General features: G+C 50.4%; 1 protein-coding gene across 9 annotated transcripts in view; it reads left to right on the top strand.

Moving 5' to 3' along the window:
* Nucleotides 1–26,410, top strand: part of PTPRN2 (protein tyrosine phosphatase receptor type N2) — a 1,079,664-nt gene that overhangs the window by 99,476 nt on the left and 953,778 nt on the right. For 6 of the 9 annotated variants that reach the window (XM_055115580.2, XM_034965369.3, XM_034965367.3 and 3 more), the window contains exon 2: nucleotides 968–1,018. The exons of 2 other annotated variants lie outside the window; for them this stretch is intronic. In XM_055115580.2, coding sequence (XP_054971555.1) covers nucleotides 968–1,018 — 51 coding nt within the window. Of the gene's footprint in view, nucleotides 1–724; nucleotides 741–967; nucleotides 1,019–26,410 lie in introns of those variants that run through there. One more of the 9 variants, XM_063606141.1, reaches the window with a different exon arrangement.

Genomic DNA, 26,410 nt, shown 5'->3' with positions numbered 1-26,410 from the left:
GACACTGCGTGTTCAGACCACACCCGGCCTTGGGTGAGAGACACGGCGCGTTCACACCACACCTGGCCTTCGCTGGCGGTGCGACTCCCGCCTCGTGGCCCTGGGGCCCTCCCGGTTCTGGTGTCCTGTGTGCTCCCGCCCTCGCCGGAGCCGCTCCCTAGCGGGGTGGTGCTTTCTGGACCCATCTCTCTGTGTTTAAGACAGGCGTGGACGTGGAGCCGAACGCCAACCTTTGCCAGCCTGCTCGGCCGCGGGGGATGCGTGGCTTGGGGTCGCCTGGCCACCCAGGCACCGCGGAGCTTCTGGAGCCCCTTCCTGGGTGGGGACTGAGGCGCTGCCTCTGCCCCGCGTCTCCTCCAGGGCCTGGCCCAGCCGCGCTGGCCTTTCCTGCCCGTCTTCGTCTCCGCTGCCTCCGCTGCCTCCTTTCCTCTCCCGACCCTCTCCTGCGTCTCTTGTCTGTGGCCACGGACGCCACGGTTTGCTTCCCACGCAGCCGGGCTCCCCGCGGAGCTCGTTACCTCCCTGGAAGCCTCCGCTCCCCGGGAGCAAGGGAGCAAGGGAGGAAGCAGCCTTGCTTCCAGGGACGCGGTGCGTGCGGTGAGCACCCGGCCCAGGGGAGGCGCCGGGCCCAGGGGAGGCCTCAAGGGGAGGCCCCGGCCCCGCTGCTGCTCCCGCGGCCAGAGAGTCTCCTGTGATGACGCCGCCTTGACCCTCAGCCGAGAGCTGTGGGCCTGGTCCAGGTGAGAGCCGGGCTCCGGGACTAGGCCAGGAGGCCTCGCACGTGGCCGGGTCAGGGGCGCAGCGTTCTGGCTTCAGAATAATCGGCCCCATCTCGGAAAAGCCGGGTCGGAGGAGCCTGCTTGACCGGCGGTTTCTCTGAAATTCACCAGGGGGCCAGGAAGGCCGCCTCGGGGGCACCCCCCTCCTCCCCTCCAGCTGACCGCGTCTCTTCTCTGTTTCCCCGCAGGCTGCCTGCTCGAGGAGGGCCTCTGCGGAGCGTCCGAGGCCTGTGTGAACGGTGAGTGTGGGGTCCTGGCTGCTGCGCCCTGGTCTGCCCCTCTCCTGCCCGCCGTGCGCAGCGCCCAGCCTGGTGAGCCCCGCCGCTGGCCTGGAGCTGGGGCCGCCCGGGGCGCGCTGCCGAGAGGAGGCGGATGGAGCCCCGGAGCCATGGGCTGCGGCCTCTGTGGGTGGGGGGAAGAGGTTGCCCGGGTTCTGGGCGCCCATCGCTCGCACCAACCCTTGCTTTCTGATTTTGTTTTGCTCTGTCCTTCGGCAAGTTTTTCATCCTTTTTTAAAAATTTTTTTTGAGACAGAGTCTCGCTCTGTCGCCCAGGCTGGAGTGCAGCGGGGCTATCTCCTCTCACTGCAACCTTCGCCTCCTGGGCTCAAGCGATTCTCCTGCCTCAGCCTCCTGAGTAGCTGGGATTACAGGCGTGCACCACTGCACCCGGCTAATTTTTTGTATTTTTAGTAGAGACAGGGTTTCACCATGTTGGCCAGGCTGGTCTTGAACTCCTGACTTCAGGTGATCCACCCGCCTCGGCCTCCCAAAGTGCTGAGATTACAGGCGTGAGCCACCACGCCCGGCCAGGTTTTTCGTCCTTTAAGCCACTGATTTTCCTCTCTTATCAGGCGGATAAGAAAACAGTGCAAACGCTGTGTTTTCAGGTTGGGCTGAAAGCCCTTGAGGACGGCAGTTATGAAATACGGCGAGCAGCGGGTCCCGCAGAGCCCCTTCCCTCCAGCGCGGTCAGGCAGAGGGCATCTCCCAGGGCAGACGCCATCTCCCAGGGCAGACGCCACCCGGGCCTGTCATGCTGGTGAACTGGGTGCTGTGCGCTCTGAACGCGCAGGGGAGGGTTAAACTCCAGTATCCTCAGAAAAGCTCTGGGCGGAGCCGCCTTTCTCCAAGTCAGGGGCTGCGTGTGGGCCCGGGGCGCACTGAGCGAGGCCTTCTCTTTCCCCAGCTCCCTGCCCATCTGTCCTCAGACTGTGGGCAGGAGCGGATTTAATCCTAGCGAGGATGGCGGGGCCTGCACAGAGGCCCCTCGCACCCACTAATCTCTGCACAGACGTGGGTGCCGGCGGGGGACTGAGATGCAGGGCAGGGCGCTGGCCTGGGGTGCCGCCCTCCTGGGGCCTTTCAGGACAGGCCTCCCCTGCACTGGTGCATCCAGGGGGAGCCGAGGTGAATGCCTCTGAGGGTCTGAGAAGCGAAACCGAGGAGCTTGTGCGCCCTGGGGTGGGACCAGCCCTGGGTTCCGGATGGAATTTTGGGGCTGGGGGCACCTCTGTGTCTGTGCCTAGGCAGCTTCTGGGGTCGGGAAGGGAAGCCACGGTGGAGGCGCCAAGAGGAGAGCAGGTCCTCAGCGGCGGCAGCTTCTGCTGTTTCTCTTCTTTCGGGAGATTCCTGTGCCGAGTGTGACAAGTGGGAACCGGCAGCTCGTGGGGTGCAGTGTGGGTGGTGGGTGAGGTTCTGGCCCAGCCTAAGACCCCCTGGGGCTCCCTGGCATCTACTCCGTGCAGCTTTAATTTGGAGGCAGCCTTAAGAAAAATAGCGATATTGAAAAGCCTACGTCGTCTGCCTGGACTCAACAGCTTTTGATGATAATGGAAGCAGGTGTGTGTGTTTAATTTAATTGGAGCCGTAAGTAGCCCCAGCAGAATAAAAGCCGAGGCTGTCTCCCCGGCTCCTTGACAAAGGCCGGCCTGGGTGTCTGACTGTGATCATTCTCAGACATTTTTCTCCTCAACCTTGACTTGCCTCCCAGACATAGAGTCGTCTCAACATCATATCCAGGTAATGACTGTGGATTCCTTGGAAGGGAAAAGCAATTTAAATGTAAATACACATATTCAGGCCTTGATTTATAGAAACAGATGATATTTGATTTTTTTTTTTTTTATGATGCACTGAAGGTCTAGGAAACAGCGAAGCCAGTGGTGCCCAGTCTTAGAAAACTGCGCTTTGCGAGGCTGACGGGGAGCGATAGGAGAAGTGGTTCCTGCGCTGGCTCAGATTTATGGTTGCCATGGTGACTGGTTTAGCCCGAGGCTGGCAGGCCAGGGGTGCGGCAGCCCAGGGTGCGGTGGGGGGCGGCTGCGAGCCTAGAACATTCTGTCACCAGCCGCAGGGTCTCTTTCTCTCCCTCTGGCTCACTCTCTCTCTTTCCCCCTCTCTTTTCTTAAGGTACGTGTAGGAATATATAATCTTATCAAGCTTGGATATGTTTTTTAAAAGCCCAACAGAGCTTATTAATAAAAAGAAAGTCAAAAGATAAACATACCACCTCACACCCATTAGGATGGCTAGTATTAAAAAACCCCTGAAAATCGGTGTTGGTGAGAATGTGGAGAAATTGAACACTTGTGCGCTGCTGATGGGAATGTAAAATGGCGTCGTTGCTGAGGGAAACAGTATGGTGGTTTCCTAAAAAATTAAAAATAGAGTTTTTAATTTGCCTCAGCAACCCCACTTCTGGGTACGTACCCCATAACACAGGAAGCAGAGACTTGAAGAGCTGTTTGCACACCCATATTCATAGCAGTTAATGCACAACAGCCAAAGGCGAAAGCAGCCCAGTGTCCACTGATGGGCGAATGGACAAGTGAAACGTGGTCCATCCACATGATGGAATAGTACGCAGCCTTGAAGAGGAAGTGAGTGCTGACACTCGCTGCAACATGGGGGGAACTTGAGGCTGTTATGCTGAGTGAAATAAGCCAGTCACAAAAGGACAAATACTGAATGATTCCACGCATGTGATGTACTAAAGATAGTCAAGTTCATAGAGACAGAAGGTAGAGTGTCGGGGCCAGGGGCTGGGGGACAGTTGGGGTGTCAGTGTTTAATTGGTGGAGTTTCAGTTTGGGACGATGGAAGAGTTCTGGGAATAGACGGTGGTGATGACTGATCAACAGTGTGAATGTAATTACCACCACTGCACTGTACACTTAAGAATGGCTAAGATGGTAAATATTAATGTGACATATATTTTACCACAATATGCAATTGGAACTATGAAACTGCAGCCTCCGCACATGCTCATTTAACGTAATCGAATGCTTCAGCTGTAAGGGTTTTAGGCCAGCTCCCTCAGGAGGAAGTCGTGATTGGAAACTTTAAAGTGACCCTGGGGGTCAATTCCTTGGTAATTCATAACTCTGGAGTAACTTTGGTTATTATAGAAAAAACTGTAAGGGTTCTGGAAGAGAAAGCTTAAGATAAAGCAATCACATAATCCTGGAACAGCTTGTAGAAAAGAGAGTTTAGATGCTGTTACATGGGCATCCTAAATATGAGGAAAACAGATTTCAAAGAATTTTTAAAGTGGATTTGATTTCATGGTTGATAACTTTAAATGGGACACATCCAAACACAGGTGGTATGTCCTAGACATTCTAAAGGTATAATAACTACTCCACAATAGAAAAAAGGAAAACAAATCTATGAAGATTAAAATAGATCACGCTTATGTCGGGAAATGAGCTGGTCGCTTTCACGCCCTGCTGATGGGAGCATGGCCTGACGTGATCGTGATGGACGCTGACTGGCCGGCACGTTCACGCCACATAAGCGAGGTGGCCCGTGACCCGGCAATCTGATGTGTGAGAATATGCCCCAAGAAAATAATCCATTACCCAAAATTCTAAAGAAAACTTGAAGCACAAAGCTGCTCTCTGCAGTGGTGTTTGTATTAATTTTAAAACAGTAGACAAATCATTAATATTGAACAAAGGAGAATGCTTCTTTAAAGCTATGTTATGGTCACATGATTCAAATGTTAAGCAGACATTAAAAGAGAAGTGTTCAAAAAGTTGTTAATAACGTCGGAAAATGCAGGTGGGAGAAAGGAAATGAAAAACTCAGGATCCAAAACTGAGCGTCTAATACGATGACAGCCGTGCGAAAATGTGGATAGCAGAAAAAGCTCAAGGAAATACACCAGATTGTGAATAGTGGCTCTCTCTGGGTAGTGACTTTTATTTTCTTCATATTTCTCTGGTTTTCCAGTTTTTCACGTGAGCATGTTCCTGCTAAAAGGACAAGAGAGGTGGGAAGGAGGCACATGAAGGAACCACCATTCCCTTTGAGCTCAGAAAGGAGGAGAGGCCTGTGCAGGAGGGGCGCAGAGAGGGGTGGCCGAGCAGGAGGGGCGCAGAGAGGGGTGGCCGAGCAGGAGGGGCGCAGAGAGGGGTGGCCGAGCAGGAGGGGCGCAGAGAGGGGTGGCCGAGCAGGAGGGGCGCAGAGAGGGGTGGCCGAGCAGGAGGGGCGCAGAGAGGGGTGGCCGAGCAGGAGGGGCGCAGAGAGGGGTGGCGGAGCAGGAGGGGCGCAGAGAGGGGTGGCCGAGCAGGAGGGGCGCAGAGAGGGGTGGCGGAGCAGGAGGGGCGCAGAGAGGGGTGGCCGAGCAGGAGGGGCGCAGAGAGGGGTGGCGGAGCAGGAGGGGCGCAGAGGGGTGGCCGAGCTTCTAAGAGTGCGTCAGGACGACCACACCATAGCGCTGGAGCCCAGGGGCGGAAACCCGGACTTCCAGGAGCGCAAGAGGAGCAAGTCGCGCTCTCCGCTTGGAGGGAGGTGGAAGAATGGTGACACGTGGGGGAGGGATGGCTCAGCTACACACCTGTCGGCTCCGTGTCTCGTGGCTCAAGGCTGAATTATGCTGTGACGACCCACAAGCCCTGCGCTCGGTGGCCCAGGTGACACGGGCCTGCGGGCCGTTGCAGGGTGTCTGCCTTCCCTCCGCAGGTGCCCTCCCGGGACGCCGGCGGCCGGGGCCACAGCAACAGCGGCTGGGAGGGGTGCCCTTGCGCTCGTGGCTCACTCCGCCGGCCACGCTGATGGTGGGGAGGCTCCTCCTGCGGCCGACTCCCCGTGGCGGCGTCACAGCCACAGGCTTCACGTCTCCAACTGCAGCTTCTTGTATTCCAAGCCCTTTCTCCACTGAAGAGGGCAGAAAACCACCAGGAACCGAGGACGTCTGTGATGGTGGAGTGTTGTTTGGCCGTGGAAAGGGAGGCAGGAAGCACCGGCACACTGACGCAGAGGAACCTGGGAAACGCCGTGCTCAGAGGGAGAAACCGAGTCACAAAAATCACGAGGGGCATGATTTCATTTATACAAAATGTCCAGGAGGCCAGGGGCGGAGGCTCACCCTGTAATCCCAGCACTTCAGGAGGCCGAGGCAGGCGGATCACTTGAGATCAGGAGTTCACGGCCAGCCTGGCCAACATGGTGAAACCCCGTCTCCACTAAAAATACAAAAATTAGCTGGGCATGGTGGCGCGTGCCTGTAATCCCAGCTACTCTGGAGGCTGAGGCAGGAGAATCGCTTGAACCTGGGAGGTGGAGGTTACGGTGAGCCGAGTTCACACCATTGCACTCCAGTCTGAGCAACAGAGTGAGACTCTGTCTCTAAATAAATAAATAAATAAATAAATAAATAAATAAATAAATAAGTAAGTAAATAAGTCCAGGAGAGGTAAGTCGGTAGAGACAGAAAGTAGGTTGTGGCCGTGTAGGGCTGGGGAAAGTGTTGGGGGCATGGGAAGTGATGGCAGAGGGGCAGGTTCCCTTTGGTGGTACTGAGAGGCTCTGAGGTGGACGGTGAGGTGGTCACGGAACTCTGAACATTCAGAAAACCGTTGACTCTTACAGTTTTTTTTTTTTTTAAGACAAGCACTTGTTCTGTCGCCAAGGTTGGCGTGCAGTGGTGCAATCCTAGCCTAACGCAGCCTTGAACTCCTAGTCTCAAGTAATCCTCTCACCTCAGCCTCCCTAGTAGCTGGGACTACAAGCACACACCATCATGCCTGGCTATTTAAAAAAATTTTTTTTTGCAGTGATGGAGTCTCACTATGTTTCCCAGGCTAGTCTTGAGCTCGTGACCTCAAGTGGTCCTCCCACCTTGACCTCCCGAAGTGCTGGGATTACAGGCATGAGCCATTGTGCCCGGCCAACTCCTATACTTTAAAAGGCTGAGTTATGTGGTATATGAATTATGTTTCAATAAAGCTGTTTTTTAAAAGAAAGAAAAAAGAACTGAGGATACAGTTAGGCAAGGAGGTAAGCATAGTGAAGGATATAGCCAGAGAATTGCATTTCTTTAATAAGGGGTTACTTCCCTCACCCCAGACAGATGGGCTCCCTCCCAGGACATTCAACCCAACACAAAACAAGATGGTTGAAAATGCTGGCTCCACCATCTGGGCACAAAGCAGAACAATAAGCTTGTCCCTCTCAGATTTGGGAGTTTTTCCAGCAAACAATCACCTCCCAGTGCAACTTAGGTACTACAAGCACTAGTGTTGTCCCCAAAGTGGAAGACTTTAGAATATTCAAATCCAGAGTGTCTCCCTAATTCTTTGAAGCTATGTGATTAACCCTATTTGGATTTTCGGCCACAGCAAGCAGCGAAGGCCATCAGTGGGAAATTATTTATTGAGTGAGTGGATACAAGAATAAATGAATCATGCTTTCATGGCACAAGAGACACCCCCATAGCCCTCAAATAAAAGGTTTATGTACCATAGTGGGGAAAAAGTAATTTCTCACCCCTCTCCAGGTTCATGGCTGAGACTTGTAACAAAAGACAGATTAATAAGAGAAAACCCTACCCACTTATTTAATACTGGTTTTCTGTGTCACATGGGAGCCTTCAGAAATGAAGACCCAGGAAACAGGGAAGCTTGTTTTTATGGACAGTTGTGCAGAAGTGTGATCGGAGGGCAAAGGGCGTGCTCTGATGTCATAGGCTGAAGGGCTCAGCAAGGCCTGTCTGGAGTCTTCTAGCTGCTTCTGTGTCTTCGGAGATAAGGACATTCCCCTCTGGGCATAGGGAGGCCCCTCTGGAATGAGGGTCTTATGACCTGCCTCCGAGGAGAAGGGGCCGGGGGAATTCTGGTTTCTGTGGTCTGCTTCTGCCGTTTTCTCGAGGGCCACCCTGCCATATTTTGAGGTAGCGTGTTCTGAATCCAGTCTATATAAACATTGCATATCAATTCCCAAAAGTGTGCTTCAGAAATTGCCCAAGAAAAGCTAGTGAATGGGCTCATTTGTGAATATAAAAAAAAACACTGATTTAGCATCTACAGGCAGACCTCGGAGATATTGTGGGTTCAATTCCGGGCCACTGCAATAAAGCAAATATGACGATAAAGTGAGTCACACAGATTTTCTAGTTTTCCAGTGCATATAAAAGTTACATTTTACTAGGCTGTGGTCTATTAAGTGTGTAATAGCACTATGTCTAAAAAACAATGTACAGGCCTTCATTAAAAATGTTTTTGCTAAAAATGCTAATGATCACCTGAGCTTTCAGCAAGTTGTAATCTTCCTGCGGGTGGAGGGTCTTGCCACAGTGTTAATGGCTGCTGATTGATCAGGGCCGTGGTTGCTTGAAGGTTGGGGCAACTGTGTTAATTTCTTAAAATAAGACAAATAAAATTGACTGCATCAGTTGACTCTTCCTTCATGAAAGATTTCTTTGCAGAACGCAATGCTGTTTGGTAGCATTTTACCCGCAGTAGAACTTTTTTCAAAATTAAGAGTCAATCCTTTCAACCCCTGCCACTGCCTTATCAGATAAGTTGATGTGATATTCGGAACCCTTTGTTCTGATTTTCACAATGCTCACAGCATCTTCCCCAGGAGTAGATTCCGTCTCCAGAAACCACTTTCTTTGCTTGTCCCTAGGAAGCAACTCCTCACCTGTTAAAGTTTTATCATGAGATTGTGGCAATTTGGTCACATCTTCAGGCAGCTCTGCTAATGCTGGTTCCCTTGCTGTTCCCACCACATCTGCAGTTCCTTCCTCTACTGAAGTCCTGAATCCCTGAAAGTCATGCATGAGGGTTGGACTCAGCCTCTTCCAAACTCCTGTGAATGTTGCTATTTTGACCTCCCTCTATGAATCACAAGTGTTCTCAATGGCATCTAGAACGGTGAATTTTTTCCAGGAGGTTTTCAATTTACTTTACCCAGATCAGTCAGAGGAATCACTATCTATGGCAGCTGTCATCTTACAAAGTTTGTTTCTAAAATATAAGTCTTGGCTGGGTGCAGTGGCTCATGTCTGTAATCCCAGCACTTTGGGAGGCGAGGCAGGTGGATCACAAGGTCAGGAGTTCAAGACCAGCCTGGCCAAGATGGTGAAACCCTGTCTCTACTAAAAATACAAAAATTAGCCGGGCATGGTGGCATGTGCCTGTAATCCCAGCTATGTGGGAGGCTGAGGCAAGGAATTGCTTGAACCTGGGAGGCGGAGGTTGTAGTGAGCCGAGATCACACCACTGCACTCCAGCTTGGGCGACAGAGCAAGACTGTACCTCAAAATATTTGTATATATGTCTTGAAATGGAAATCATTTTTTGATCCCTGGGCTGCAGAATGGACGAGGTGTCAGCAGGCATGGAAACAACACCCACCTCCTTGTACAGCTGCATCACAGCTCTTGGGTGACTGGTGCACTGCTGATGAGCAGCCATATTTTGAAAGGAATCTTTTTTGAGCAGTAGGTCTCAATAGTGGGCTTAAAATATTCAGTAAACCATGCTGTAAACAGATGTGCTGTCATCCAGCTTTGTTCCAGTGACAGAGCACAGGCAGCCATAGATTTAGCATGATTCTTAAGGGCCCTCGGATGAACGAGCATTGGCTTTGACTTAAAGTCCTCAGCTGCATCAGCTCCTCACAAGAGAGCCAGCCTGTGCTTTGAAGTTTTGAAGTCAGGCGCCATCTTCTCTCTAGCTATGGAAGTCCTAGATGGCATCTTCTTCAATGTAAGGCTGTTTCATCTACATTGAAAATCTGTTGTTAGAGCAGCCACCTTCATCACTGATCTCAGCCAGATCTTCTGGAGAGCTTGCTGCAGCTTCTCCATCAGCACTTGCTGCTGCACCTTACACTGTTATGTTATGGAGATGACTCCTTTCCTTCAACCTCATGAACCAACCTCTGCGAGCTTCAGAGTTTTCTTCTGCAGCTTCCTCACTTCTCTCAGCCTTCATGGAATTGAAGAGTGAGGGCCTTGCTCTGGATTAGGCTCTGGCTTAAGGGAATATTGTGGCTGGCTTGGTCTATCCAGACCACTCAGGCTTTCTCAATATGAGCAGTAAGGCTGTTTCACTTTCTCGTTTTCTGGAGTAGCACTTTTAATTTTCTCCAAGAACTTTTCCTTTACATTCACAACTTGGCTAACTGTTTTACATGAGAGGCCTCATTTTTGGCCTATTCTTGGCTTTCGGCATGGCTTCCTCACTAAGTTTAATCATTTCTAGCTTCTGATTTAAAGTGAGAGAGGTGCGGCTCTTTCTTTCACATGAACACTTAGAGGCCACTGTAGGGTTGCTAATTAGCCTAATTTCAATATTGTTGTGTCTCAGGGAATAGGGAGGCTGGAGGAGAGGGAGAGAGATGGGAGAATGGCTGGTCAGTTATGCAGTCAGAACACACACAGCATTGATCAGTCATGCTCGCAGTCAGAACACACACAGCATTGATCAGTCATGCTCACTGTCTTCTATGGGCACGGTTCATGGTGCCCCAAAACAATGACAGTAACACCAAAGATCACGGATCACAGCTCAGGGATCCAACACTGTGGAAATTACCAAAACGTAGCACAGAGACAGGCGATGAGCACGTGCTGCTGGGAAAATGGTGCCGATGGACTCCTCCATAGGGTTGCCACAAGGCTTCAGGGTGAGACGCAACCCCCGCGACGTGGAACAAAGCTGGAACGTGCTCCTAGGAAGGTCGTGCTCCTCAGACTCTTTATTTAGGTTTGATCAAGCAGTGAATTCAATTTGTGCTGCAGAAACAGTTGCCAGACCCTACCTTCTTGGAATCTAGAATCCCAATTGGGAAATTCTTGCCAAGTAGAGAACCAGTGGCTCAGTTGTTGCATGGTGCTGCTGTCATTACCCAAACAGCAGTCGATCTCCAGAGCAGGAGCCCCCGCTCCCACAGCAGCGAGGATGACACCCACTGTGCCGCAGAGCTGGCTTGCGCCTGCCATCCCGTAGTACCCTGTGAGCTCTCCGAGAATCAGCCTTCGGGCACTGGAGGGTCCGGGAATGCAAGGCTCATTCTGCCAACCCCCACAGGCAGCAGCCAGGACCTGGTCTCTCTGCCATGTGGCCTCAGCATTTCCAGGCTCTCAGTGGTTTGTGATTCACAGAGCGTAGATCTCTCAGTTGCTACCTCATCTGTTTTTCAAACCCATTGTGCTTTTCCGCAGCCTCCCAGGTGTCAAAAGTTATTATTCTATTTTTTGCCAGTTCCATAAAACAGAACAGCTCTGCATCTCAGAGTTGCTGCCGCACTCTGGGTGTCCCCCAGATCACAGCAGGAGCTGGCAGACGCAGCCTGTGATTGCTAATCATGAAAATGGAGAGGAAAAAAAGTTCTGAGCTCATCCAACGGAAGCGTTCACTTTGCTTCCTCCAGACTTCAAGAAGGCTTTAGTCAGGAAAGAAGAGCGGAGGAGAGAGGGAGGGAGGCTGTTGGCGCGTGGGTCACCCTTCGGGAGCTGCAGGCCGCTTGCAGCAACGTCCAGGCTGTTTTGTATTGAGCGCTCACAGACAGTCCAGGCTGAGTACCTCCTGTGCCACGCTGCCCCACTCACATTGAGTAACATGAGCCCCATTCACAGCCTTAGGGTGAGGAAATTGGAATTCAGAAGAGTTCGGTGACTTGTTCTAGGCCACAGCTCTCAGGCAGCCACTTTGCACCTCGGTCTGTCTGCATCTCCGGCCTCTGTTCTTTACCTCTTCTGCCCCCGAAACACTCACTCGTGGGTCCTGTCCTGTGGCATGTCCACAGCTGAGAAACACGGGAGCCACTGCCCCCAACAATGTGGGTATTGTTAGACGTGTGTTTCCCCAGTGACTGTCGCAGTGACACGTGTTTTCATGATGTGTGTTTTCCCAGTGACTGTCGCAGTGACACGTGTTTTCATGATGTGTGTTTTCCCAGTGACTGTCGTGGTGACACGTGTTTTCATGTCCTGTGGGGCCACTTTCACCTCTGGTTCTGTAAGTTACTGCTCCCATCTTTGCCCCCTTCCCACTGAGTTTTGTCTTTTTCTTGGACTGTGTAGGAGCTCCTTGTCATTGAGAATATGAACGTGTCTGCCACACAAGTTGCTAATTAAACAGCCACTGAATTACATCTCTGTACGGCGTGTACACAAGTCAGAGCCCACTTTTATAAGTTGTGTTTCTTGTCTGCCCCCCACAGTCATCCTGATGTGAAACCTTCAGTGGCTCCCTCTTTCCCACAGAATCAAGTCAAAACTGAAGGGCAGCCTTGGGGTGTGTGGTCCTTCTCCATGTGGGTCCAGCTCAGGGATGCGTTGAAAGCAGCTTCCTTATCAGGTTAATTTTGGCGTTATTCCCACTCCACTTTCTTTCCCACGCCCTTGTCACGGCTCCACATCCCACCCGTTCTTCGAGATGCAGAGTGGGCCTCTGCCTCCTCACTCGTTACCGACGTGCTGAGCCTTCCTTTCCCGCTCTTCCCCAGTGGCGTCCATTGCTCACCCTACGCACAGCACCGAATGCCAGGAGAATGATCAAGACCTTGTGCTTTCACGCCCCTTCCAGTTTGCAGTTTTCCGAGTGTCTGTACGGCGCTGCTTTCCCTCCTCTAGCCGTCCACTGCAGTGCACCTGCAGGAGTGCTGGCTGATTTCTGGACAGTTTGGGTCCTGGGGACCAGATGTAGCAGTCATGGGCTGAGCCTTCTTCATTCAAGCAGCACCTGGGGCCGCGGCTCCCGTGCCGTGTGATGACCCACTCAGCCCACTCTCTTTGCCGCCGTGCCTGTCCCACGCTCCGTGGTGACTCTGCAGCATGGCCTGCCTACTACCCCTTGGCTCTTCCCACTCGGTTTCCTGCCCCACAGGCTCTCGGTCCTGTCCCTGCTCCACTGACCAGCGCTCTCGGTCCTGTCCCTGCTCCGCTGACCAGCGCTCTCTCCCCTTCTCTGTCTTCAGGTGCCTCCCTCTTTCCTGGCCAAGGGTGGATATGTGAAGGCAGAGTTGTGGACACCCCCTGTGCCCCCTGCCTGTTGGGGCAGCTTGGTCCCCATGTGGGCTGAAAAGAGCAACCTGGCCGTGGCTTGGCTGAGCTTTCAGTTGCTTTTTCCAGAAAGGCAGCAGGGGGCCTATCCACATCCCAGGCCAGGCCGAAAACCTGGGGTGAGGGGTGGGTGATGCTGCCTTGGAAATAGACATGGATTTCTTGAACTTACAGGAAGCATACACTATTGGGGTGTCAAAGAGTTTTTTGCTTTAATAGAAAATTCAGCACATTCTTTAAAATCAAATTCTCGGTTGCCTCTCTTGACCCACTTTGGTATTATTTTAATAGTGGATGATGGCAGCAAAGTCTGATTTTATGAAAAGGGAAGATGTTGGCCATCACAGTATTACCCACTTTTCTCTTTCAGGTGTGTCAATTAAAATCAATTAAAAAATGAATTATACATATATGGATATATTCAAAATGAACAGTTTGGAACTATCTAGAATAAAAAGTAAAAATTCCTTTTGTGTCCCTTCACCAAATCTCACTCCCACTCGGAGGTAACAGACATTTCCTGTTTGCTGTGTGCCCTGTTTTCTGTGCGTGTTAAAATATGTCAGACAGGACTGCATGATATGTGCTTAATGAAGGAAATCTAGCAGCCAGGGCCCTGAAATGGTCTAACCATCTTTGCATTATTGGTTAGTAATGAACCGGACCATCTAAGATGTCCCAGCCACCTTGTGGGCAGGGTCCCGCCCCTTCATCCTCTCAGAGGGGCTGAGGCAACAGGAAGACCCACAGCTGTGAGACACGAGACCGCATCACTCCGTGTGACTGGCAGTCTCATTGCACTCCCAAATTCCAATGAATAAAACCTAAAAGGGGATGGAAACGAATGACTGAATTGAACTATGTGAAGCTCAGCCTTATTTGGTGTATTAACAGAAAAAGTGACGTGATATTGAGACTTCAGATTAGTGACTTGAGGTGAGTTAAAATCAGTTCAGCTCAGTTTGGGTCTCACACACACGTGAGCTCAGATGTATGCGTGTGACCCCACCCAATGGCTCTGAAGATGCCGTTCGCTCCTCAAACTTTCCAGGCTTTTCTCTCCTCAGAAGTTTGCTGGGAGGAAGGAGAAGCGGGAGGAACAGAACCAGATTGACGTCCTCGCGTCTCTTCTTACTTGGGCGTATTTATAGCATCCCCGCTAAGGACGCCCTCGTTTTAGAGGAACAGGTTTTACATTTTTTTTCCAGCCTCCAGGCTGCCTGGCAGCCTCAGGCGGAGAAGCAGATTGACTCGGTGTCAGGGTCACACTCGCAGGCCCCTTGGCGGCACAGACAGGGTGAGGGTGCCTGCTGGGGCCCCCCTCTCTCTCCTCTCCCTCCCGAGCGGCGTCTGTGCTGTGAATTTTCACGGAGACACAGGCTGATCCTTCGTGCGTCCTTGGCTGGCAGTTGTTGGTGACTTACAGTCATTCATGTGCTGGCAACGGACGGCCCTGCTGTCTTGTGTTGGGACAGCTGTGCGCATCAGCGTCATTGATATGATTTGAATTTGGTGCTATCTGGTGTGGCTTTGTAACTAAAGTCATAAATAGTGGAGAAACGATGTGTCTGGTTCTAAATTAACAGTGGGGCCGGGTGCAGTGGCTCACGCCTGTAATCCCAGCACTGTGGGAGGCCAAGGCAGGTGAATTGCTTGAGCTCAGGAGTTCAAGACCAGCCTGGCAACATGGTGAAACCCCTTCTCTACAAAAAGTACAAAAATCAGCCAGGTGTGGTGGCATGTGCCTGTGGTCTCAGCTACGCGGGAGGCTGAGGTGGGAGGATCACTTGAGCCCAGGAAGAGGAGGTTGCAGTGATTAAGCCTTTGCACTCCAGCCTGGGCGACAGAGCCAGACTCTGTCTCAAAAACAAACCAACAAACAAACGGCGGGAGGAACACAAATCGTAGTAAGTATGATATGCATGTTTCCGAGCCCAGATGTGCAGCCCTGGATTTTCAAGTCTTCCCTCAAGTCAGGACTTTAAGGAAAGAACTCTGGGTTTTGTGTTTCTGCACAATGAAGTTCTAATATCTGACTCCCAAACTTCTTCCCCGTGAGACTGCCTTAATGATGCTTATGTAGACTGGACTGGAATCCCCACTGAGAGAATAAATTACCCGTTAACCAAGACGGTCTCCAGGTGTGTGTGTGCCTTGGCTTGGAAGTTCAATTTCACAGTAGTTAGAATAGCTACTTGACCCCACAGGCCTGAGAGGGGAGGTAGGATTCAAGGAAGCTGGAGAGTGAGCCCAGCAGGGGCATGTCCTAAAAACCCCGAGAAGGTATTGGAGTGCCCGGCTGGGGTGTGGGTGTCAGCTGGGGGTGGAGGCGGGCGTGCCCTCCCGAGGGTGTTTTGCTGGGGGCTCCTGTGCTGAGTGGGCCCGTCCTTGGTGATTGTCCCTGGTGCACAGCAGGCTTGTTAAGCAGGGGCGAAGCGTGCACAAGGTCACCTTTCTCCAGCATCCTCATCTTCATGGTCTTGCTGGGAGAGTGGCCGGGGGTGCCTGAATCAAGGGCACTAGAACAGGTGCTGAAGCTGTTCCCACTCGCAGGAGGAAGAGCAGCAACTGGCCCCAGACAGGGGGAGCTGGGGAGTCCTCGGGGCCCTTCGGGGCCTCCCTAGACAGGGGAAGCCGGGGAGTCCTCAGGGTCCTTTGGGGCCTCCCCAGAACTGTGCTCGTTGGTGGCATCCACAGGCTGCTCCTCTGGGAGCTTGTTGCTTTTCGGGTCCTGAGCCCTCCCGCCTGCCACTGTGGCGTCAGGGAAACTGGTGCCTCCCAAGCACCCCCAGCTCTTCTGCATGAGAAGGTTGGAGACTGTGCTGCAGCCGGGGTTCTTATGATCACCTTCCTCCCTCGCCAGCATCTGCCCTGGAGCTGAACGAGGATCACCAGGCTCCTCAGGGCCTGTCTCCGTGGGGCACCAGGAGGCGCAAATGCCAGTTTGCATCATTGCCCTGTTTTCAGCTGTCCAGGATGCTCATGTCTGCAGAACACAGTGTGCACAGTCCCACAGGGCACCCTGTGGCATCACCCGGCCTCTCTCTTTGACTTCTCTCCCGCTGAACAGCGAGTGCTTCCCCAAAGCCGTGGGCAGCCCCACTCCCGACTCCCTCAGTGGTCAGACGGGCACCCGCCTCTTAGCCGACCTTGGGAAGAGGGTCCCTCTCAGATGGGCACCCGCCTCTTAGCTGACCTTGGGAAAAGGGTCCCTCTCAGACGGGCACCCGCCTCTTAGCTGACCTTGGGAAGAGGGTCCCTCTCGGAGGAGGGGTGCCCACATTCTGCTGGGCGGTTGACTCCGGTGGAGGTGGCCCGTATTTCGGGCGGGCACATGGGCATGCTCTGTGCAACCTGCAGCATTTACTAAGATGCTCTTGAAAGACCGTTTTCCCTTTTATCTGCTGGGTTGACTTTCCCATTTATCAAATTAACTTTCTAAAGCCTTAAATTTCAGAGATTTGAGAGGATAAGGAATTGTTTAGTAGATGAAACTCATTTGCATATTTCCAGAGGCATGTCCAGAAACTAAATGGGGTTGAGCATTTCTCAGGGAAAAGTTAACTCGGGGTGCCAGTTACACGCAGTGTTTTCCAGAGGTCCTGGGGTCCAAGGCCTTCCCATGGCTGAATCTCCCGGTTTACTCCGCTTGTTGATGAAGGAGCAAGTTTTGAATGTGGAGTCCTGTAGAGTTTGCTGTGCCTCTTGGGTTGGCCTGGCTTAGCTGTGGCTGATGACCAGCTGTGAGGGGACACACTGGGGCTGCACGGGGGACTGGGCCAGTGCTGCTCCCGCCCAGCACCAGGGCTGACCTCATTTGCTTATAGCCTGCTTTTGCTTTTGGTCTCCTAAGCGCGAGATCTTGATGTCTACCTAGGAATGTCACTGACGTAGGAGAAAGGGATTTTTTTTTTTCTTTTACCATGAAGGGTTGTCGTGGGCCTGCGTGAAAGAAATTAAGTAAATTAGATATCAGCCCCAAGGAATGTTAATATCTGAGATTTATACTGGAGTAGTTTTCGCTTCACAATTTATTTTCTTTTAAATACTTAAAACATTTGGTTTTTAAGCTATTTATAACCAACCTTTTTTTAAAAATTAATGTTTAAAATGTTTTTTCCCCCCAATCTATCATGGTCGACTGTTAGACAGTTGGATGGCTGTGTGGTTTTCAAAGCTGAGGTCAAGTTTGAATGAGCTCATTTCAGATCACTCTAGATTTTCTGAGGCTGACAGTGTCCTTGGGACACCATGTTTGGGGAATGTGTTTTTGCAGTTTACGAAGCACCCGCTGCTCAGAGGGCCGGGAAACCTTTCCTTCTCTTTTCTTGGAGTCTAGTTGCCATGGAGATTGTCACTAAATTATGGACGAGGGAGAGGCGAGCCGGCACTTGGAGGTCTCTGATATGCAGGCTTCTCAATCAGGGTGCACAGACACAGCAGAGGCCGTGCAGAGGCTGCAGCTTGCCCTCCCGGCTGTCCTGGGCGTGGATGTAGCCTCCGAAACAGCTCGTCAGAGGGGTTTATTCAGAGAACGGAAGTGTGCTTATGGCAGGAAGAGCCTCAAGGGTTCTCACATATGTTTACAGCTCCTCTTTCTCCTTAGCAGGACTCTGAGTGGCTGCAGTGTTTAGAGAAATCTGCCAAATCCTGATTTAATTTTGGTTCATTTGCTAACAGGATTGGAGGAGATAGGAAATTGATCTTGGGGACCGTGAAGCTGCTGAGGTTCAGCCACGACCAGGAGTTTGGAGGGATAATGTCTGTGCGTGGCCATAACATTTTGAAAAGCACAAAACCTTTTATCATTAAAGCAGAAATATCGAACCAAACGTGGATTCTAAAGATTATGCATACAACAAACACATGTCTTTCGGTGTGTGGGTAAAACCCGTAACTAATTTCAGGCCTAATCTCAGTGGCTCAGCAGTGCAGTGTGGGCAAATGCTTAACCACCAGCATTTGCAGCATTTGGGACCTGATTTGCAGCCGGGTTCTCTAGTGTAAGGCCCCCGCCCCGCCGCCACTGCTGCCTCCCAGTTACTGACGCGGTGTCACTGAAGGTGGAGTTGGGAGGAAATGTGGACGGCCAGCTCTCGGGCCCTTGCATGCAACGGCCTTGGTATTTCAGAGGCGCCGTCTAATCATTCTTGGGACGTTGGTCTGCTCTGTCTTTTGAGGCAGTTTCCATAGAGGTGAGGTCTGTGTTAAGAGTGCATTGAAGGGTGAGTGATTTCCCTCTAACTGATGGGTGATGTTCATGGTCTGAGTCTGTGTGCAAAGCTTAGCCTGGGGCTGCTTTGGAACCTGCTCTCTCTATTCCAGGCCTGGGTGCTTTGAGATATTCTTGAGCTGGAATAACACCCAGCACCTGCTCTTGTGACTGAAATGGCGTAAAATAATAATAGTGCACTGCATGGGGGTTTATGCCTTTCTGAGTGTTTTGTATGTTATCGTGTTAGATTTCTGCACCGTCACTGACAATAACAGGGCATTTATTTTTGTTCTCATTTAACAGATGACAAACTTGGTCCCTTAGTGTTAAATGTGGGTGACACACAGGCAGAATCTGATCTGGAACCACACTGATCGGGCGTCTTCCCACCCTTCCTCCAATCAGCTCACCCTTCGGCTTCTCAAAGGCCCACGGAATTTATGGTGGTTCATCGTTATTTGCCTTAAGATACAGGTTCTAGATTTGCTACTGGGACCCACGGTGACCTTGATTTGTCTCTTGTGAACTCTCTATGATGCTGGCAAAAGAGAGGAAATGGTCACGTATTGGTCAGATGAATGTTGCAGGGAAGAATAATTGCATTACATGAAATGCCTGCAGGAACCGTGGTGGGAACGGAACCGTGGTGGGGCAGGAACCGTGGCGAGGCCGGAACCGTGGCGGGGCCGGAACCGTGGCGGGGCCGGAAGCATGATTGGAGTCAGCTGGGCCACATTTCCTGGCTGTCCCATGTCTTCTCTTTGCCCTGACAGTGGACTCAGCAGACAGAACGGGCAACAGACACGCACCCAGCCTGAGAGGGGCCCTGGGGCCGGGGCGCCCGCCAATTGTCAGAGTTTTCTTGGTTGCTTTTCAATTCAGAAATCAGAGAAATGATTTGTAGAGAGTTTTCCTTTTCTTTATTCATTTAGCTTGAAATCAATTTTGTTAGTAAGGTGTTTTTTTTTGTTTGTTTGTTTTTGTTTTTGTTTTTTTGAGACGGAGTCTCGCTCTGTCCCCCAGGCTGGAGTGCAGTGGCGCAATCTCAGCTTGCCACAACTTCTGACTCCCAGGTTCAAGCGATTCTCCTGCCTCAGCCTCCCTAGTAGCTGAGATTACAGGCACCTGCCACCACACCCAGCTAATTTTTGTATTTTTAGTAGAGACGGGGTTTCACCATGTTGGCCAGGTTGGTCTCGATCTTCTGACCTGTGATCCACCCGCGTCGGCCTCCCAAAGTGCTGGGATTACAGGTGTGAGCCACTGCACCCAGCCATTAGTAAGGTTTTAAACTTGTCCTCAGAATTAGAAGAAATCCCAGAGACTGGAGACCAGCAGTGCTGTGTGTGGGTGAGACCCTGTTGAAGATCCCTTGGTAAGTCCAGTGGGCGTGGTCCATAGGAGGGGGAGGCGGGAGGGGAGCTGGCTCAGGATAGGCCAGCTTTGCCTCCAAAGAACAGCCCCACCCTTTTGTGCTGGCCTCTCGTGCTGGCCTTTTACTATTGTCCTTCAGAGAGGAGGAAGCTTTGCTCAGCTTCTCACCAATTAAAAGAGCACTGTGAGGTTGGACAGGAGTGCAATTTATGAAAACAAAACAAAACAAAAAAACCTTTGATATTTCTTGAAATAAAACTGATCTTCAGAAAGTGCTTCATGAGAAGGAGGGCACCCTTGTCTGGCACACAGAGGGCTCTGGAGTCCTAGCAACCTGCCCCCAGCTCCCCAGACCTCCAGGCACCCGAAGCCCCCTCTGGCCCTGTCCGTGTCTGGCTTGGCTCATAGACTATGAGCAGTCGGTCAAGTAGAAATAAAAGAATCTCATTTGGACATAGTTTATAAGCAAATATGGTTATAGCATTTTATTTCAACAACCAGGGAAAAACATAAAATTTATTCTGTTTTGCAGAAAAACTAAGGCCGACCAATAGGATTTGACTGTTAGAGAGACAACAATACATTTTCCTAGTGACTTGTGGGATAAGCTGCTTGTTGCTTGTTTTTATTTTTTACATTTCTGCATCTTTCCAGAATCTCAAGTACCCTGGATTTGACGGAACTTCTCCCGGTGGGTGCTCAACACAGCGCTGCCTTCTCCTCTAAGAGCTCAGCTCCTGAAAAGGTTCACGCGAGGATGCTCACAGCAGCCAAATGCTGGGAACAACCTGTGTGGGTACAAGCAAGATGTGGTGTGTCCCTCGACGGAGCACGACTCAGCAACAACAGGAGCAAAGGGTGCTGGTAGGAAGGTAGCGTTGCGTCGCCCCGACCGACGCTGTGTTGAGCACCCACCGGGAGAAGTTCCGTCAAATCCAGGGTACTTGAGATTCTGGAAAGATGCAGAAATGTAAAAAATAAAAACAAGCAACAAGCAGCTTATCCCACAAGTCACTAGGAAAATGTATTGTTGTCTCTCTAACAGTCAAATCCTATTGGTCGGCCTTAGTTTTTCTGCAAAACAGAATAAATTTTATGTTTTTTCCCTGGTTGTTGAAATAAAATGCTATAACCATATTTGCTTATAAACTATGTCCAAATGAGATTCTTTTATTTCTACTTGATGATTTTCCACCATGTCAGGCCCTGTTATGATGGCAGCCCGTTGTGATGCACTAGGACAGATCCCAGCTCCCAATTCTTTTATGAGGCACTAGGACAAATCCCAGCTCCTGTTATGGCGACAGCCCGTTATGATGCAATAGGACAAATCCCAGCTCCCAATTCTTTTATGAGGCACTAGGACAAATCCCAGCTCCCGATTCTTTTATGATGCACTAGGACAAATCCCAGCTCCTGTTATGGCGACAGCCCATTATGATGCAATAGGACAGATCCCAGCTCCCAATTCTTTTATGAGGCACTAGGACAAATCCCAGCTCCTGTTATGGCGACAGCCTGTTATGATGCAATAGGACAAATCCCAGCTCCTGTTATGGCGACAGCCCGTTATGAGGCACTAGGACAGATCCCAGCTCCCAGTTCTTTGCATTTTTTTTTTTTTTGGCCGGGTTTTCTCACTTGCTGGGGCACGAACAGATGCTCTTTGGTGTTTTAATGATTGAGGAGCATCTTGCTGTTGTCGTTCTCATTTGTTTTCAAGGAACAGAAACGTTCTCGAGCGAGTGCTCAGTGGGGCTGGGCAAGCTGCTGACCACAGGGGAAGATGACTCAACAATTGGGATTTTGCTTCTTCTTTCTTTAAAAAGATGCAAAAGAACTAGACCCACACTTTACACATTTTTTTTGGTGTGTTCATTGTGGACTAGTGTTGTTGTTGTTGTTGTTGAGACAGGGGAGATGGTCTCCCTCTGTTGCCCAGGCTGGAGTGCAGTGGCGCTATCTTGGCTCACTGCAACCTCCCCCTCCCGGGGTTCAAACGATTTTGCTCCCTCAGCTTCCTGAGTAGCTGGGATTACAAGTGCCTGCCACCACCACTGGCTCATTTTTGTATTTTAGTAGAGACAGGATTTCACCATGTTGGCCAGGCTGGTCTCAAACTCCTGACCTCAAATGATCCACCTGCCTTGGCCTCCCTAAGTGCTGGGGTTACAGGTGTGAGCCACTGTGCACAGCCAAAAACAGTGTTTTCCTTTCCTCAGTCTGAAAGCCTGACACTGTTGATCCACCAGGAGTGTGCATGGGTGTGCATAGTGTTGATCCACCGGGAGTGTGTGTGGGTGTGTATAGTGTTGATCCACCTGGAGTGTGCATGGGTGTGCATAGTGTTGATCCACCGGGAGTGTGTGGGTGTGCATAGTGTTGATCCACCGGGAGTGTGTGTGGGTGTGCATAGTGTTGATCCACCGCGAGTGTGCATGGGTGTGCATAGTGTTGATCCACCGGGAGTGTGCGTGGGTGTGCATAGTGTTGATCCACCGCGAGTGTGCATGGGTGTGCATAGTGTTGATCCACCACGAGTGTGTGTGTGTGTGCATAGTGTTGATCCACCCGGAGTGTGTGTGGGTGTGCATAGTGTTGATCCACCCGGAGTGTGCGTGGGTGTGCATAGTGTTGATCCACCTGGAGTGTGCATGGGTGTGCATACTGTTGATCCACCCGGAGTGTGCATGGGTGTGCATAGTGTTGATCCACCTGGAGTGTGCATGGGTGTGCATACTGTTGATCCACCTGGAGTGTGCATGGGTGTGCATAGTGTTGATCCACCAGGAGTGTGCATGGGTGTGCATACTGTTGATCCACCCGGAGTGTGTGTGTGTGCATACTGTTGATCCACCTGGAGTGTGCATGGGTGTGCATAGTGTTGATCCACCCGGAATGTGCATGAGTGTGCATAGTGTTGATCCACCAGGAATGTGCATGGGTGTGCATAGTGTTGATCCACCCGGAGTGTATGTGGGTGTGCACACTGTTGATCGGGAGTGTGCGTGGGTGTGCACGCTGTTGCTCCACCAGGAGTGTGTGTGGCTGTGCACGCTGTTGCTCCACCGGGAGTGTGTGTGGGTGGGGGGTGTGCATGCCTGTATGCACAATAGAGTCTTGATCTTTGTGGGACAAGCATAGGGGACTGGGCATCAGTCAGGAAGCTTGGGCTTGTCTTGCCCTGCCACCACCCTGCGCACCCCCCTCTATTCAAGCCACAGCTCTGTGCACGTTGGATTTCTTACGTGCAAAACAAGGGGGTCAGCCATGCCGGTGGTAACACCTGAAAGCACCTGGAAGCTTTGAAAAATACTGATGCCCAGACATAACCTGGTGCCAGTGAATCAGAATGTCAGCTGAGGGCGGTGAGGGGCGGGGTGGGGGCAGGACCCAGGCTTTGCCGTCCTTTCTTTTTCTCTGAAGCTTCCTGAGGTGACTGTAATGTGCTATCAGAGTTGAGGAGCTCTGGGCAAGACGATCCTGATGAAACACTCCCACCCTGAAACGCCAGCTGTGCTTTGTGTAACAAAGCCAAAGGTGCGGTGAGGGAATTCAGTTTCCTCATTATTACTTCTATGGTTTGTTAGCAAAAACATAATTAGCATGAAAGATATTTCTCTGTGGACATGCAAATCAATGCAAATGACTAATTTGCCATTTAAGAATTTGCAAATTGGAATGCAAAATTGTCTTAGGTAAATAACCCTAGTCTAATTGAGTGACAATATTCTGTGTTTTGTTATTAAGGCTATTAGCTGAAGATGTGGGAAGACTGTAAAAATGCCACAATTTTTGCTTATACATGCAGTGTGAGTTATAGTTTACGGGAGATTTTATGCACATTGTTTCACTTGAGCCCCACAATTCCAGTTGCATCCTAGACTAGCTACTGTAAAGTAGCACAGGGTAAATGGGTGGCGGTGAAAGCAAGAATTTGAACAGCTTGCCACAGTGTAACAAACGCAACAGCAACAGAAACATCAACAGGGCCTTCTCCGGGGGCTCCCAGGTCTTTGGCGGCAGAATTATCCAAGTTTTGGCCAGTGACTTAAACACACGCCATGTAAAAGGATGAGATGGGAACAGAACAAAGAGCCCAGAAATAAACCTGACCATATATGGTCAACTAAGTGTGAAGAAGACTCTGGGGAAAGAGCCGTCTCTTTAAATGGTTTTGGGGAAACTGGACATCCACACTCAAAAGAATGAAATGGGACCTTATCTTACACTGTTCTTAAAAATCTGCCCAAAATTGGTTAAAGACCCAAACACAAGATCTGAAACTGTAAAACTCTGAAAACATACAGGAAGAGCTCCTTGACATTGGTCTCGGCAAGAAGTTTTGGACAAGACCCAAAAACACAGGCAACAAAAGCAAAATAAATGAGTGGGACTATATCAAACTGAAAAGCTGCCGTGCAGTAAAGGAAACCATCAAAATGAAAAGGCAGCCTACAGGGCGGGAGAAAATATTGAAAAACCATAGATCTATAAGGTGTTAATATCTAAAATATATAAGGAACTCACTCAACTCAATAGCAAAACAAACAAACAACACACACAAAAAAACCCAAAAGCCAAAAAACCCCCAAACCCTCCAATTTTAAAAAGGGCAAAGGACCTGAATAGAACATTTTTTCCAAAGAGGACATACAGATGGCTGACAGGTATGGGAAAGGTGCTGAGCATCACTAATCATTGGAAACGCACATCAGAGCCCCAGTGACTTATCCTCTCACACCTGTGAGAATGGCTTTTATCAAAGACAGAAGATAGCAAGTGTTGGCAAGTGTGTAGAGAAAAGGGACACTTGGACGCTTTGTTTGAGACAGTCTCGCTCCATCCTACAGTGGCACGATCTCAGCTCACTGCAACCTCTGCCTCCTGGGTTCAAGTGATTCTCCTGCCTCAGCCTCCCGAGTAGCTGGGATTACAGACATGTGCCACCATGCCTAGCTAATTTTTATATTTTTAGTAGAGATGGGGTTTCACCGTGTTGGCCAGGCTGGTCTTGAGCTCCTGACCTCAAGTGATCCACCCGCCTCAGCCTCCCAAAATTCTGGGATTACAGGCGTGAGCCACTGCACCTGGCCAACTTCCACACTGTTTATGGAAACAGTGTGTAGGTTCCTCAAGAAATTAAAAACAGTGCTACCATCAATGCCTCTTTTGGTTATAGATCCAGAAGAAATTAAATGGGCAGAAGAGGTGTCTGCACCCTGATGCTCATTGCAGCACTATTCACCAGGACATGGAGACAGTACAGGTGTTTCTGATGGACGAATGGATAGAGCAATTGTGGTATACATACACAATGGATACTATTCAGCCTTAAAAAAGGAGATCCTGTCATTTTCAAAACATGGATGAACCTGGAGGACATGATGTTGTAAATAATGTGAAGTAAGTGAAATAAGCCAGGCACAGAAAGGCAGATACTGCATGATCTCACACATATGTAGAATCTTAAAAAAAAAAAAGTTGACTACATAGAAACAGAGGGTGGAAAGCTGGTTATGGTTTGGGGGGTGGGAGTGGCGAGGAATGAGAAGATGTGGATGAGAGGGTAGGAAGCTGCAGTTTTGTGGGAGGAGTGAGCCCAGGGGCCTAATGCACAGCGTGAGGACTGTATGTAGTAACAACATTGGATTGTTTACTGGTAATTTGCCCAGAGGGTGCCTCTAGGAGAGGGTGGAGGCAGAGGTGTTAACTCTTGACCACAGTGGCCAGCTCAGTATGCATGTATGTATCCAACATCGTGTTGCACGCCTCAAATGTACATCCAAAAATTTTACAAAATGATGAGTTGGATTTTGTTATCTGCTTTAAGGATGTCCATTTTATTACTGCATGGATGCGTCATGCAACAGGAAGTGGGGTGTGTGAGGCGTGAGGCAGGGATCTGGGTTCAAGGCCTGAAAATATGTAAAGCTGCTCAGCACATGTGACTGCGGGTCCCCAGGCAAAGTAGCTTAGCCCACATGACTGCACCCATAACTGCTGGCTTTCTGGGTTCTAGGCTTACGTGATCAGATACCAGGTTTGTTTTTGCCCAGCCCAAGTCCAGCACACATGTGGCAGGTAGCTGGCTTTTCCCAAGCATCCACTGGAGGCCCCTGGATCAATGCATTCAGGGCAGTGTCTTGGGAAGGATATAAACGGTGCAGTGGTTAAACAGCTGGTACTTGGACTGTGAGAGCTGAGCCTTTCAGTGCTTCCAAGTACTGACTCTTTCTAAGCCTCAGTTTGCTTGTCTCTAAAGTAAGCGTAGCAATAATGCCTTCTTTGTAGTAAGATTTAATGTGATACTGCAAATAAAATATTTAGTACAGTATCTACTAAAGATTAGATGGCATAGATTAGATGCTCAGGAATGTTAGTGAAAACAGTTATCATAATGAAAAATGCCCTCATGAGCTTCTGTCTACTGCAGGGATAAAGTGGTAAATAAATGATGTGTACAGGAGATGCAGTAAGGGAGTAAGGGGTGTCATATGAATGAAGAACCAAGAAAGCATTTTAAGAATTCAAAGGGGTCACGGGGTGGGAAAGAAGAGACATCCAGTGGGAGAATCGAGACAGTCTCTGGGGGAGGAATCATGATGGATCTTGATAGGACTGGATTTGAAGGCTGGAGAGCCACCAGAGTGTCACTTTGCACAAACTCTGCAAGATGGGCACTCTTAGTATCTCCACGTACAAGGCCCAGGAGAGGAGGCCCAGCATGATTTAGAAAATG

This window comes from Pan paniscus, chromosome 6 (assembly GCF_029289425.2).
Source record: "Pan paniscus chromosome 6, NHGRI_mPanPan1-v2.0_pri, whole genome shotgun sequence".
In the NCBI taxonomy this organism is placed as follows: Eukaryota; Metazoa; Chordata; class Mammalia; order Primates; family Hominidae; genus Pan; species Pan paniscus.
This window is presented reverse-complemented; position numbering and strand designations above follow the sequence as displayed.